Below are 15,289 nucleotides of genomic sequence, written 5' to 3' on the forward strand. Positions count from 1 at the left end.
CTACTTTACAGTCCATACAGTACTATCCTAGTTTCCTTACAAACTAGATAACACTACTTTACAGTCCATACAATAACTATCCTAGTTTCCCTTACAAACTAGATAACACTACTTTACAGTCCATACAGTAACTATCATAGTTTCCCTTACAAACTCACATAACATCTAGATTACACTCCTGGTCTTATTCAGTGTGTAGCTGGAGTTGTCATATCCTTTGTAATACTACAGGGTATATACTAACCATCTCTTCTTCCCACAGAGAGAAACAACCATTTCCAGTATGGCTTTTCTCCCACAGGCAGCGGACTGCGTCTAAGAAGGGTTGGACTCAGCAGTCATCCTGAGGTGCTCCTCTTACAGGCCCAAAGGCCAAACTGAGAGAGGTGGTCTCCATGGGCACTGAATACAGTGATGAAAGGCTATGCCGGCCACCGCTATAGTTCTGGAGCCTCAAATGTCTCAGGGTCTTCAAGTGTTGACGCCCTGGTTGACTGAATGTTTCCCAATCAGTTCCGATGAAGGAAGGAGTGTCTCACGCCCTGACCTTAGAGATCCTTTTTATGTCTCTTTTTGGTATGGTCAGGGTGTGATTTGGGGTGGGCATTCTATGTTTTGTTTTTCTATGATTTTCTATTTCTATGTTTTGGCCGGATATGGTTCTCAATCAGGGACAGCTGTCTATCATTGTCTCTGATTGGGAACCATACTTAGGTAGCCCTTTCTCCACCTGTCATTGTGGGAAGTTGTCTTTGTTTAGGGCACATAGCCTTTGAGCTTCACAGTTTGTTTTTTGTAGTTTTAATTGTTTTGTACGGCGTCATTTTGATTTAATAAAGAAAATGCACACTAACCACGCTGCACCTTCGTCCTCTCCTTCCAACAGCCGTGATAGAGTGTCAACCCCTCATTCTGGCCAAGGATTCTGTATGACAGAAGTTAACCGGCCATTACAGTTGTCCACACACTCCCCTCTCGCTGCTGCGGGTGAACTGGAGCTTCCCCCAGTGTGTTTTGCACGACTAGGGAAATGGACGCTTTTCACAGATGCAGGCAATATGAAAGCATTATGAGTTTCCGTTAACTTTGGTGAGAGAGTTCTGGGCCAGTGACCATCCGACCGGACTCTCACATTGTCCTGTTACTGCCTGAAGCTGAAGAGAGTTCTGGGCCAGTGACCATCCGACCGGACTCTCACATTGCATGTTGGACACTGTTACTGCAGCATCTCGGCTGGCAATTTGCTGGATCTCAGGGTGGTTCACCTGGCTCTTCACCAGTTCCAGCCCTACCTGGATCTCAGGGTGGTTCACCTGGCTCTTCACCAGTTCCAGCCCTACCTGGATCTCAGGGTGGTTCACCTGGCTCTTCACCAGTTCCAGCCCTACCTGGATCTCAGGGTGGTTCACCTGGCTCTTCACCAGTTCCAGCCCTACATGGATCTCAGGGTGGTTCACCTGGCTCTTCACCAGTTCCAGCCCTACCTGGATCTCAGGGTGGTTCACCTGGCTCTTCACCAGTTCCAGCCCTACCTGGATCTCAGGGTGGTTCAGCTGGCTCTTCACCAGTTCCAGCCCTACCTGGATCTCAGGGTGGTTCACCTGGCTCTTCACCAGTTCCAGCCCTACCTGGATCTCAGGGTGTTTCACCTGGGCTCTTCACCAGTTCCAGCCCTACCTGGATCTCAGGGTGGTTCACCTGGTTCTTCACCAGCTCCAGCCCTACCTGGTAGGACAGCATTTCCTGCCCCTGAGGCCCGACCTCCTCTTCAGGCTAGGGGGACACTGTGGCATCTGGACCTGCACCGCCTCCAGCTTCAGGCTTGGCCTCTGAAGGCGTTAGTGGACCAGTCTAGGCCTTCAGGACAATGTGGTGAACACGTTGCGGAGCGCCATCGTTTCTTCCACCAATGCATCAAAACAAATGTGGTGGGTCATATTCTGTACCTGGTTTGAGAGCCATATGTCACTGCTTGATGCAGGCCAAGCGGCCTCCACATTGAGAGTGTATTTAGACGCTATCTAGGCATGTCATGAGGAAGGCCAACAGGGACCCATTTGTGGCAGCCCATTGCTCTCCAAATTACGAAGGGAGTTCGATGTCTGTGTCCAGCAATGGCACGATGCCAAACTGGATCGTTAACGTGGTGCTGTCAGCGATTGCTAAGCCACCCTCGAGCCCCTAGAGTCGATGACTTTGAAGCACCTATCCATGAAGGTGGCATTCCTGTTGGCTAATACCTCCACTAAGAGGGTGAGTGAACTGCATGCCTTTTCAGTGAGCACTGAATGTTTTTCAGAATGGGTCCAGACAAGAGGAGTGTCACCCTCCGTCTTAACCCCTCATTCTTGCTGAAGGTCCTGTTTAACAGATGTGAACCGGCCTTTACATCCCACGGCTGCGGGTTTCGCCAAGTGTGCCTTGGCCACTTACATTACACAGACACAGACAATAAGACAGACTGTTTGGCTATTCGTTTGCTATGATGAGAGAGTTCTGGGCCAGAGTCTATCGATACAAAGACTCTCACACTGGATTGTGGACACTATTACTACAGCATATCGGCTGGCCAGCCGGCCTCTACCTTCCTAGTGGTGCATTCTACTAGAGGAGTAGCGACATCGTGGACCTCTGACCTCTGCTGTAGTGGTGCATTCTACTAGAGGAGTAGCTACATCGTGGGCCTCTGACCTCTGACCTCTGCTGTAGTGGTGCATTCTACTAGAGGAGTAGCTACATCGTGGGCCTCTGACCTCTGACCTCTGCTGTAGTGGTGCATTCTACTAGAGGAGTAGCTACATCGTGGGCCTCTGACCTCTGACCTCTGCTGTAGTGGTGCATTCTACTAGAGGAGTAGCTACATCGTGGGCCTCTGACCTCTGACCTCTGCTGTAGTGGTGCATTCTACTAGAGTAGCTACATCGTGGGCCTCTGAACTCTGACCTCTGCTGTAGTGGTGCATTCTACTAGAGGAGTAGCTACATCGGGGACCTCTGACCTCTGCTGTAGTGGTGCATTCTACTAGAGGAGTAGCTACATCGTGGTTCTCTGACCTCTGCTGTGGTGGTGCATTCTACTAGAGGAGTAGCTACATCGTGGGCCTCTGACCTCTGACCTCTGCTGTAGTGGTGCATTCTACTAGAGGAGTAGCTACATCGTGGACCTCTGAACTCTGACCTCTGCTGTGGTGGTGCATTCTAGTAGAGGAGTAGCTACATCGTGGTCCTCTGACCTCTGACCTCTGCTGTAGTGGTGCATTCTACTAGAGGAGTAGCTACATCGTGGACCTCTGACCTCTGCTGTAGTGGTGCATTCTACTAGAGGAGTAGCTACATCGTAGGCCTCTGAACTCTGACCTCTGCTGTAGTGGTGCATTCTACTAGAGGAGTAGCTACATCGTGGGCCTCTGAACTCTGACCTCTGCTGTAGTGGTGCATTCTACTAGAGGAGTAGCTACATCGTGGGTCTCTGACCTCTGACCTCTGCTGTAGTGTTGCATTCTACTAGAGGAGTAGCTACATCGTGGTTCTCTGACCTCTGACCTCTGCTGTAGTGGTGCATTCTACTAGAGGAGTAGCTACATCGTGGGTCTCTGACCTCTGACCTCTGCTGTAGTGGTGCATTCTACTAGAGGAGTAGCTACATCGTGGGCCTCTGACCTCTGCTGTAGTGGTGCATTCTACTAGAGGAGTAGCTACATCGTGGGTCTCTGACCTCTGACCTCTGCTGTAGTGGTGCATTCTACTAGAGGAGTAGCTACATCGTGGGCCTCTGAACTCTGCTGTAGTGGTGCATTCTACTAGAGGAGTAGCTACATCGTGGACCTCTGACCTCTGCTGTAGTGGTGCATTCTACTAGAGGAGTAGCTACATCGTGGTTCTCTGACCTCTGACCTCTGCTGTAGTGGTGCATTCTACTAGAGGAGTAGCTACATCGTGGACCTCTGAACTCTGACCTCTGCTGTAGTGGTGCATTCTACTAGAGGAGTAGCTACATCGTGGACCTCTGACCTCTGACCTCTGCTGTAGTGGTGCATTCTACTAGAGGAGTAGCTACATCGTAGGCCTCTGACCTCTGACCTATGCTGTAGTGGTGCATTCTACTAGAGGAGTAGCTACATCGTGGACCTCTGACCTCTGCCTTAGTGGTGCATTCTACTAGAGGAGTAGCTACATCGTGGGCCTCTGACCTCTGCTGTAGTGGTGCATTCTACTAGAGGAGTAGCTACATCGTGGACCTCTGACCTCTGACCTCTGCTGTAGTGGTGCATTCTACTAGAGGAGTAGCTACATCGTGGACCTCTGACCTCTGACCTCTGCTGTAGTGGTGCATTCTACTAGAGGAGTAGCTACATCGTGGGCCTCTGAACTCTGACCTCTGCTGTAGTGGTGCATTCTACTAGAGGAGTAGCTACATCGTGGGTCTCTGACCTCTGACCTCTGCTGTAGTGGTGCATTCTACTAGAGGAGTAGCTACATCGTAGGCCTCTGACCTCTGACCTCTGCTGTAGTGGTGCATTCTACTAGAGGAGTAGCTACATCGTGGGCCTCTGACCTCTGCTGTAGTGGTGCATTCTACTAGAGGAGTAGCTACATCGTGGTTCTCTGACCTCTGCTGTAGTGGTGCATTCTACTAGAGGAGTAGCTACATCGTGGGCCTCTGACCTCTGACCTCTGCTGTAGTGGTGCATTCTACTAGAGGAGTAGCTACATCGTGGTTCTCTGACCTCTACTGTAGTGGTGCATTCTACTAGAGGAGTAGCTACATCGTGGTTCTCTGACCTCTACTGTAGTGGTGTATTCTACTAGAGGAGTAGCTACATCGTGGTTCTCTGACCTCTGCTGTAGTGGTGCATTCTACTAGAGGAGTAGCTACATCGTGGGCCTCTGACCTCTGCTGTAGTGGTGCATTCTACTAGAGGAGTAGCTACATCGTGGACCTCTGACCTCTGCTGTAGTGTTGCATTCTTCTTGAGGAATAGCTACATCGTGGGCCTCTGACCTCTGACCTCTGACCTCTGCTGTAGTGGTGCATTCTACTAGAGGAGTAGCTACATCGTGGGCCTCTGACCTCTGACCTCTGCTGTAGTGGTGCATTCTACTAGAGGAGTAGCTACATCGTGGTTCTCTGACCTCTGACCTCTGCTGTAGTGGTGCATTCTACTAGAGGAGTAGCTACATCGTGGACCTCTGACCTCTGCTGTAGTGTTGCATTCTTCTTGAGGAATAGCTACATCGTGGGCCTCTGACCTCTGACCTCTGACCTCTGCTGTAGTGGTGCATTCTACTAGAGGAGTAGCTACATCGTGGGCCTCTGACCTCTGACCTCTGCTGTAGTGGTGCATTCTACTAGAGGAGTAGCTACATCGTGGTTCTCTGACCTCTGACCTCTGCTGTAGTGGTGCATTCTACTAGAGGAGTAGCTACATCGTGGACCTCTGACCTCTGCTGTAGTGGTGCATTCTACTAGAGGAGTAGCTACATCGTGGGCCTCTGACCTCTGACCTCTGCTGTAGTGGTGCATTCTACTAGAGGAGTAGCTACATCGTGGACCTCTGACCTCTGCTGTAGTGGTGCATTCTACTAGAGGAGTAGCTACATCGTGGGCCTCTAACCTCTGCTGTAGTGGTGCATTCTACTAGAGGAGTAGCTACATCGTGGTCCTCTGACCTCTGACCTCTGCTGTAGTGGTGTATTCTACTAGAGGAGTAGCTACATCGTGGACCTCTGACCTCTGCTGTAGTGGTGTATTCTACTAGAGGAGTAGCTACATCGTGGGCCTCTGACCTCTGACCTCTACTGTAGTGGTGTATTCTACTAGAGGAGTAGCTACATCGTGGTCACTGCTCCGAGGAGTTCCCCTCAATGACATTTGCGCCTCGGCCAGTTGGGCGTCCCCTGAGTGGGGAAAATATCAACTATGACTGCCCTGAGCTCAGTCCTATGGGACTTTACTCTCTGTCTGGCACTTACCTAGTTCACCGATTCATCTGGTATTGTGATACCATATTGGAGTGATCCAATATACTGCCACATGACAAATGTTACCTATGTAACCACGTTTAAGTGAGCTGTTGGATTACTCCAATCCTTTTTGTTGGTGATCTACAGCGCCTTGAAAAGGACACGAGGTGGAAGTAGTGCGCGGCAGCTATTTAAGGTGGTCAGTCGCAGCACTACCCGGTACACGGTACTAATCTGAAATTCTTACTCAGAATGTATCCTGCCACCTGGAAGGATACCATATTGGAGTGATCCAATAGCTCACATAATCGTGGTTACATATGTAACCTGCGATGTTCACTGAATTGCTAGCGCAAGTTGCTCAAAGATACCTATCATCAATGCTAGCTTTGTTAACGCCGGCTATGTGATGATGCAGTTTCCTGTTTAGGTTAGAGGTCACGTTGAAGTGCATTTCAAATATAACAGATTTTAAGCGATCTACATTCTTCCATACTAAACAGATTGCTCTCTCAGGTGTTCTTGGTAGATCACCTGTGAAAGAACAGGAGAATGCAGAACACAAGTGCACATTTTGGAACACAGCCAATGTTGTTAACACGTTGTAACTTCTGATGATGTCATCGGGTAGAACTTTTTAACATTATATTTGTTTCCACAACTTATAGAAATGTGCCGTTTTCACATGTAGACAATGTGCTGTCAATAATGAAAATGATGAAAAGAGATTTTCCTTTTAATTAATGAATTACTTATTTCATTGGAATTTCCTCTTTCTGAGTCTGCTGTTGTTGTGTCGTGATGATGCAGACTTCTACCAGTGTTTCTATGGTAATACTGACACCTACTGGTTCATCACTGTCTTGACTGATCCCAAAGAGAAAGAACTAAGCTATAGCAATAGTACACTACATGGCCAGTACATTATTCATACATTAATACATTTATACATATATTTATCATTTATATTTTATTAACACTATTAAATTACTGCACATACAACGCATTTAAGAGTAATAGTACACTACATGCCAGTACATGAATACATTGATACATACATTTATCATCTTTAATAATACTATTAAATTATTGCATTAACAAAGCATTTTAGACCAATAGGATGAAATAATATTATAGCTGCAGATACACTTTCTGGCCTCACGCCTTAGTTAAAGGTTCAACAATGAATTTGTGAGAAATATAAGAATATCCTTAAAAGATCATTATTTATAACTGGATGTATGTAAGAAATTACATATGAAATGGCTTGGTTTACGACATAAATGATGTATAGGTGAGATAGGTTTATGAACTTCACATGAATCATTTAAATAACTGAGTTCATTGTCTATTTAGGATACAGGAAGCATGACAGGGATTCATGAAGTTCAAACTTCATTTTGGGACCCTGAAAGTCAAAAACAAATACACTGTTAGTTATTTAGTTAGTTACCTGAGTGTCCATCACTGACATCAACATAATTTCTTTGATTTACATCTATTAAATTATTGGTTTTGATTGATAACTTATGAAGTCGTACTCACAGGTGATTGGTCCGATGGTGAGGGGTTCGAGGGGGACAGAGGGGGTGACAGAGCGGTATTTCCTTTTGGCGCACACCTGAGGAGAGAGATGAGAAGGAGTCAGAGAGACCAGACACTGAGACAGAGAGACGAGAAGGAGTCAGAGAGACCAGACACTGAGACAGAGAGACGAGGAGCCAGAGAGACCAGACACTGAAACAGATAGACGAGAAGGAGTCAGAGAGACCAGACACTGAGACAGAGAGACACTGAGACAGAGAGACCAGACACTGAGACAGAGAGACACTGAGACAGAGAGACCAGACACTGAAACAGAGAGACGAGAAGGAGTCAGAGAGACCAGACACTGAGACAGAGAGACACTGAGACAGAGAGACCAGGGCCTGTATCCACGAAGCCTCTCAGAGCAGCAGTGGTGATCTAGGATCAATTTCACCTTTTAGGTCACCCATCCCAAGTGAATAAGAATATATTGACAGATTGGGAACTGATCCTAGATCAGCACTCCTACTCTGAGATGCTTTGTGGATACCAGTCCAGAAAGCCTCAGGAGAGTCGGAGAGACTACACACAAAATGAGTGAGACCAGAGAGAGACCACAGACTGAGTGAGACCAGAGAGAGACCACAGACTGAGTGAGACCAGAGAGAGACCACAGAATGAGTGAGACCAGAGAGAGACCACAGACTAAGTGAGACCAGAGAGAGACCACAGACTGAGTGAGACCAGAGCGAGACCACAGACTGAGTGAGACCAGAGAGAGACCGCAGACTGAGTGAGACCAGAGAGAGACCACAAACTGAGTGAGACCAGAGCAAGACCACAGACTGAGTGAGACCAGAGCGAGACCACAAACTGAGTGACACCAGAGAGAGACCACAAACTGAGTGAGACCAGAGAGAGACCACAGACTGAGTGAGACCAGAGAGAGACCACAGACTGAGTGAGAACAGAGAGAGACCGCATACTGAGTGAGACCAGAGAGAGACGACAGACTGAATGAGACCAGAGAGAGACCACAGACTGAGTGAGAACAGAGAGAGACCATAGACTGAGTGAGACCAGACAGACCACAGACTGAGTGAGACCAGAGAGAGACCACAGAGTGAGTGAGACCAGCCAGAGACCAGAGAGACCACAGACTGAGTGCGACCAGAGAGAGACAACAGACTGAGTGAGACCAGAGAGACCACGGACTGAGTGAGACCAGAGAGAGACCATAGACTGAGTGAGACCAGAGAGAGACCACAGACTGAGTGAGACCAGAGAGAGACCACAGACTGAGTGAGACCAGAGCGAGACCGCAAACTGAGTGAGACCAGAGAGAGACCACAGACTAAGTGAGACCAGAGAGAGACCACAGACTGAGTGAGACCAGAGCGAGACCACAGACTGAGTGAGACCAGAGAGAGACCGCAGACTGAGTGAGACCAGAGAGAGCCCACAAACTGAGTGAGAAAAGAGAGCGACCACAGACTGAGTGAGACCATTGCAAGACCACAGACTGAGTAAGACCAGAGCGAGACCACAAACTGAGTGAGACCAGAGAGAGACCACAAACTGAGTGAGACCAGAGAGAGACCACAGACTGAGTGAGACCAGAGAGAGACCACATACTAAGTGAGACCAGAGAGAGACCACAGACTGAGTGAGACCAGAGCGAGACCACAGACTGAGTGAGACCAGAGAGAGACCATAGACTGAGTGAGACCAGAGAGAGACCACAGACTGAGTGAGACCAGAGAGAGACCACAGACTGAGTGAGACCAGAGCGAGACCGCAAACTGAGTGAGAACAGAGAGCGACCACAAACTGAGTGAGACCAGAGCAAGACCACAGACTGAGTGAGACCAGAGCGAGACCACAAACTGAGTGACACCAGAGAGAGACCACAAACTGAGTGAGACCAGAGAGAGACCACAGACTGAGTGAGACCAGAGAGAGACCACAGACTGAGTGAGAACAGAGAGAGACCGCATACTGAGTGAGACCAGAGAGAGACGACAGACTGAGTGAGCCCAGAGAGAGACCACAGACTGAGTGAGAACAGAGAGAGACCATAGACTGAGTGAGACCAGACAGACCACAGACTGAGTGAGACCAGAGAGAGACCACAGAGTGAGTGAGACCAGCCAGAGACCAGAGAGACCACAGACTGAGTGCGACCAGAGAGAGACAACAGACTGAGTGAGACCAGACAGACCACAGACTGAGTGAGACCAGAGAGAGACCATAGACTGAGTGAGACCAGAGAGAGACCACAGACTGAGTGAGAACAGAGAGAGACCACAGACTGAGTGAGACCAGAGCGAGACCGCAAACTGAGTGAGAACAGAGAGCGACCACAAACTGAGTGAGACCAGAGCAAGACCACAGACTGAGTGAGACCAGAGCGAGACCACAAACTGAGTGAGACCAGAGCGAGACCACAAACTGAGTGAGACCAGAGAGAGACCACAGACTGATTGAGACCAGAGAGAGACCACAGACTGAGTGAGACCAGAGAGAGACCACAGACTGAGTGAGAACAGAGAGAGACTGCATACTGAGTGAGACCAGAGAGAGACCACAGACTGAGTGAGAACAGAGAGAGACCATAGACTGAGTGAGACCAGACAGACCACAGACTGAGTGAGACCAGAGAGAGACCACAGAGTGAGTGAGACCAGACAGAGACCAGAGAGACCACAGACTGAGTGCGACCAGAGAGAGACAACAGACTGAGTGAGACCAGACAGACCACAGACTGAGTGAGACCAGAGAGAGACCATAGACTGAGTGAGACCAGAGAGAGACCACAGACTGAGTGAGACCAGAGAGAGACCACAGACTGAGTGAGACCAGAGAGAGACCACAGACTGAGTGAGACCAGACTGAGTGAGGCCAGAGAGAGACCACAGACTGAGTGAGACCAGAGAGAGACCACAAACAGAGTGGATGAGTCAGCGGGAAAGATGCAGGACTCACTGGAGTGCAGGAGGAGCTCCTCTGGTCACAAAGGCTGAGTCTGCAGTGCAGGAAGACATCCCGGTAGTCCCCCTGGTACAGGAACAGCAGAGCAGAGAAGCGAGCCCTGAGAGACGAGCCGCTCTCCTCCACCCTCACCTGACGGAATTCAGTCGGACATCTAAGAAACAGGGAGGGTCAGGGTTTAGGTTAGATAACGCAACAGAAAATACACAAACATTAGTGTTCGGTTTCTCAGACACAGATTAAGCCTGGTCATCGACTAAAAAGCATTCTCAATGGAGAAGCTCCATGTAAAGGTTGTTAGTCCTGGACCAGACATAATCTGTGTCTGGGAAAACCTCCATGTGTTCCTTGAGTTTAAACCAAGACACACATACTTGTTCTGAATGATGTAGTATCGCATGATGTCTTTAGGGTCGGGGGATTGTGTGGCATAGCAGTCCTCCAGAACGACCACGAAACGCTCCGTCTCAGACTCTACGGACACACCCACGTGCAGCACGGAACCCACCGGCAAGGTGACTCGGCCCGCTGGGTAAGCCTTTGTGAAGTTGTCGCTGTGGTACAGAGTCATTTTGGAGCCCACTTTGGAGCCCTTACCGACTTGGACATCCTTCAGCCTGTCAAATGGGCAAATAGGAGATTTGGTTTTGTTAGATTACAAATAAACAGAGTACAAAACTCACGGACGCTTAGTAAAGCTGAAACCAAGTTTATTCACTGGGTCTTACAGCAGCATAAGACATGTTTCCACCAGTGGTAGTAAATATAGACCCCAATGTGGGTGGAGCATCCTCCTTCCCTCTAAACATGACATGTTTATTGCTAGGCAGGAAGTTAAGTGATGCGGGCAATAAACTGTTCCTTCTCCCTTAATGTGACCTCGACCCCATTCCTCACTAACCCACATCTCTCCACCCTTATCAGTGACTGCAACCTTAATTGCCTCCATCATATACATTCCTCCTTCAGATACCCATTAACTTCTGGTGTAAAAACCAGACTATGGTGCTCCATTTTTCAAGTTTAGGAGTCAGAACCCATCAGTTAATAAGAGATGTAGTCAGAGATGGACAAACAAAGTGCCTTGGTTGCGAGAAATGCACTTTACAGGCTAAATGAAATGAATTGTTATTATCATTATTTATAATAATTATAATAATAAATACACATTCTTTTTGAAGCACTCTTCAAGACACCCAAAGTCACTTTAGATAGGCAAGATAAGAAATGATGATTATTATTATTATTTTTGTTATTATTATTATTATTATTATTATTATTATAGTTTTAACAATATTACACAGCCAGCTGAGTATTTTGGTGGAACAACCAGAACAACCAGTACAACCAGTACAACCAGTACAACCAGTACAACCAGAACAACCAGTACAACCAGTACAACCAGTACAACTAGAACAACCAGTACAAACAGAACAACCAGTACAACCAGAACAACCAGTACAACCAGAACAACCAGTACAACCAGAACAACCAGTACAACCAGTACAACCAGAACAACCAGTACAACCAGAACAACCAGAACAACTAGAACAACCAGTACAAGAACAACCAGTACAACCAGAACAACCAGTACAACCAGAACAACCAGTACAACCAGAACAAGCAGTACAACCAGAACAACCAGAACAACCAGTACAACCAGAACAACCAGTACAACCAGAACAACCAGTACAACCAGAACAACCAGTACAACCAGAACAACCAGAACAACCAGTACAACCAGAACAACCAGAACAACCAGAACAACCAGAACAACCAGAACAACCAGAACAACCAGAACAACCAGTACAACCAGAACAACCAGTACAACCAGTACAACCAGTACAACCAGAACAACCAGAACAACCAGAACAACCAGTACAACCAGAACAACCAGAACAACCAGAACAACCAGTACAACCAGAACAACCAGTACAACCAGAACAACCAGTACAACCAGAACAACCAGTACAACCAGTACAACCAGTACAACCAGAACAACCAGTACAACCAGAACAACCAGAACAACCAGAACAACCAGTACAACCAGTACAACCAGAACAACCAGAACAACCAGAACAACCAGAACAACCAGAACAACCAGTACAACCAGTACAACCAGAACAACCAGTACAACCAGTACAACCAGTACAACCAGTACAACCAGAACAACCAGAACAACCAGAACAACCAGTACAACCAGAACAACCAGAACAACCAGAACAACCAGAACAACCAGAACAACCAGTACAACCAGTACAACCAGAACAACCAGTACAACCAGAACAACCAGTACAACCAGAACAACCAGTACAACCAGTACAACCAGAACAACCAGTACAACCAGAACAACCAGAACAACCAGAACAACCAGTACTGTGATGAGCGGACAGAGGAGGTGCAAAACTGTTATCTGGTTATCTAAAGGATCATCAAGAACCACAGGTTTGGAGTATAAACTGTCTATACATTAACAGGATACTGACAGTCCGACATGTGTTCGCCTGCATTGTGTTACATTGTGTTACATTATGTTACATTGTGTTACAGGGGCGTAACTTTGGTTTTAGAAGTGGGGGGGACATAATTATTATTGTTTTTAAATCCAATCGGATAAACAGCCTACCCAACCACTCGGAGGCGTCTGCATGGTCCTAAAGTACACCATTGCCTCGTATTGTATCACATTCCAATGTGTAAAAGTTGCTTCCCTGTTGTTACATTGTCCATGTTTGACATTGTTTACTGCAACGTCTCCACTTACGACAGGTAGGGTTTGATGGCCACATCCAGGCTGGTCTCTGATTCCAGAGGGTAGGCACAGGAGAAGGGCACGCTCACGGGTCGGCTGAAGGACACGTTGTGAATGTGGTAGATGAATAAACTGTTGGAAAAGATGGCATCAGATCCGTTTGTCTGGTGAAAGGGGGAAAAGGGAAGAAGATTAGAAGCCAGGAGAGGACCTCTCCCCAGTCCTCAGAATAATATAATTCTTGGACAATTGTATTTCAGTTCATCTGTTCATCATTTTCTGCTGATGGCAACATGTCTCACAGCAACTGTTCTCTGTTGAAAGTTTCGGTGAGGAACGGGGTGAACGGGTCGGGGTCTGTTCTCACCTCCAGAGTGTTTCCGCAGGCGCCCTCCGTGCGCTCCACCTGGTACCATACCATGCCGCCACGCTCTTCGTGAGCGTTACACCGGGGGTCGGCCAGGTTAGCGGTGGTGGCATCCAGACCAGCGGCCTCCAGGTTAGTCCTGTTGAGACCCACCTGTACCAGGCTCCGCCCACACACTACCGCTGGGTGCAGCAAAACAGGCTGATCTGTAAGAGAGAAAGAGAGCGAGAGAGGGATGAGAAAAGAAAGACAACATGAAAGAAGTTATTCAAGAACACAAAATGAAAAGAAGGAATTACAAATTCTCATATACACTCTTAGAGAAAATGATTTCAAAATAGTTCTTCGGCTCTTTCCATAGGAGAACCCCTTTTGGTTCCAGGTCGAACCCTCTAGGGAAGGGGTTCAACTTGGAACCCATTAGGGTTCTACCTGGAACCAAAAAAGGGTTCTTCAAAGGGTTCTCCTATGGGGGCAGCCGAAGAACCCTTTTAGGTTCTAGATAGCACCTTTTTTCTAAGAGTGTACATAGGTCCTCAAGCAGGTGTTTTCTGAGAACTCACCTGGCCTCTCACACCGCCAAGTGACCCCATCATTGCTCACGCAGGTCTCCCCCGCTCTGCAGGTACCACACATTGCTTTTGGCGTAGTCGTGGCAACCTGTGACTGTGTTGTTGTTGTGGTGCGATTGTTGTCTACTGGTGTTCTTGTCGAGGTGACAACATCTACTGGTGATTTTGTCGTAGTGGTGATATTTACGGATGTTTGTGTTGTCGTAGTGATCTTAATAGGTGTTTGTGTTATCGTGGTAATCTTAACAGGTGTTTGCGGTGTTGTGGTGATCTTATCAGGTGTTTGTGTTGTCGTGGGTATCGTAACAGGTATTTGTGTTGTTGGGGTGTCTTTTACAGGTGCATTTGTTGTCTTGGTGACCTTTACAGGTGTTTGTGTTGTCGTCGGGATCTTTACAGGTGCTTTTGTTGTCGTGGTGACCTCTACAGGTGCTTTTGTTGTTGTGGTTGTTGTTGTTGTGGTGGTTGTTGTTGTGGTTGTTGTTGTGACTGGTTGTGGTGTTGTGGTGGGAGCTGTCACATCTGGAACAAGGAGTTAAACAGCAGACACAGTTACGAGGGAACATTCATCGCTCATGTTTTGAAAGAACTAGTATGCTGGTATTACCAGAATCATACAATACACCTATATGAATGAATGAATGAATATGCGGAGTACTGTTGATATCTAGGGCCATAAGAAGAACATCATGGTGTATATAACCAGCTGGTGAATGACTAAGCAGTAAACAGTTAAAGAAGTAAATACAATAACTTCAATTCAAAAGGCAGAACAACAACAGCAAGTCCCACTCAGAACTTGGCAAAGCAGGGGGTGAAACCTTACATGCACAATAGGCGAAGTAGCACCCGGGAGGCATGACGAACTTGTACACAAAGTAGTTCCCAGGGCATGCCTTGACGTGGATGGGCTGAGACTGCACCCAGCAGCAGTCCTCATTGAAGCTGGCGCAGACTGCACTCTGGACAATTTCATCCACCTGCTGGGGGGGAGGAAACGCCAGCCACAAGGGAGCCTGGGTGCCGCACTTGAACGAATCCACGCACTTGTCCGGCATGGACACGCTCTGGTTGCCGATGTACATGCGGTAATAGCCGTCCCAGTGGACGTTGCGGT

General features: G+C 47.8%; 1 protein-coding gene across 1 annotated transcript; it reads right to left on the bottom strand.

Moving 5' to 3' along the window:
- Positions 1-7,351: 7,351 nt before the first annotated feature.
- Positions 7,352-14,288, bottom strand: LOC120043069 (pancreatic secretory granule membrane major glycoprotein GP2-like). Its single transcript, XM_038987792.1, has 7 exons — positions 14,164-14,288; positions 13,601-13,806; positions 13,246-13,397; positions 10,856-11,098; positions 10,476-10,635; positions 7,509-7,584; positions 7,352-7,371 (listed from the first exon to the last, which is right to left on the bottom strand). The coding sequence occupies exons 1-7, from the start codon at positions 14,234-14,236 to the stop codon at positions 7,352-7,354; spliced, it is 930 nt and encodes a 309-aa protein (XP_038843720.1). The 5' UTR covers positions 14,237-14,288.
- Between the last annotated feature and the right edge of the window lie 1,001 nt (positions 14,289-15,289).

Source organism: Salvelinus namaycush, unplaced genomic scaffold (genome assembly GCF_016432855.1).
Source record: "Salvelinus namaycush isolate Seneca unplaced genomic scaffold, SaNama_1.0 Scaffold853, whole genome shotgun sequence".
In the NCBI taxonomy this organism is placed as follows: domain Eukaryota; kingdom Metazoa; phylum Chordata; class Actinopteri; order Salmoniformes; family Salmonidae; genus Salvelinus; species Salvelinus namaycush.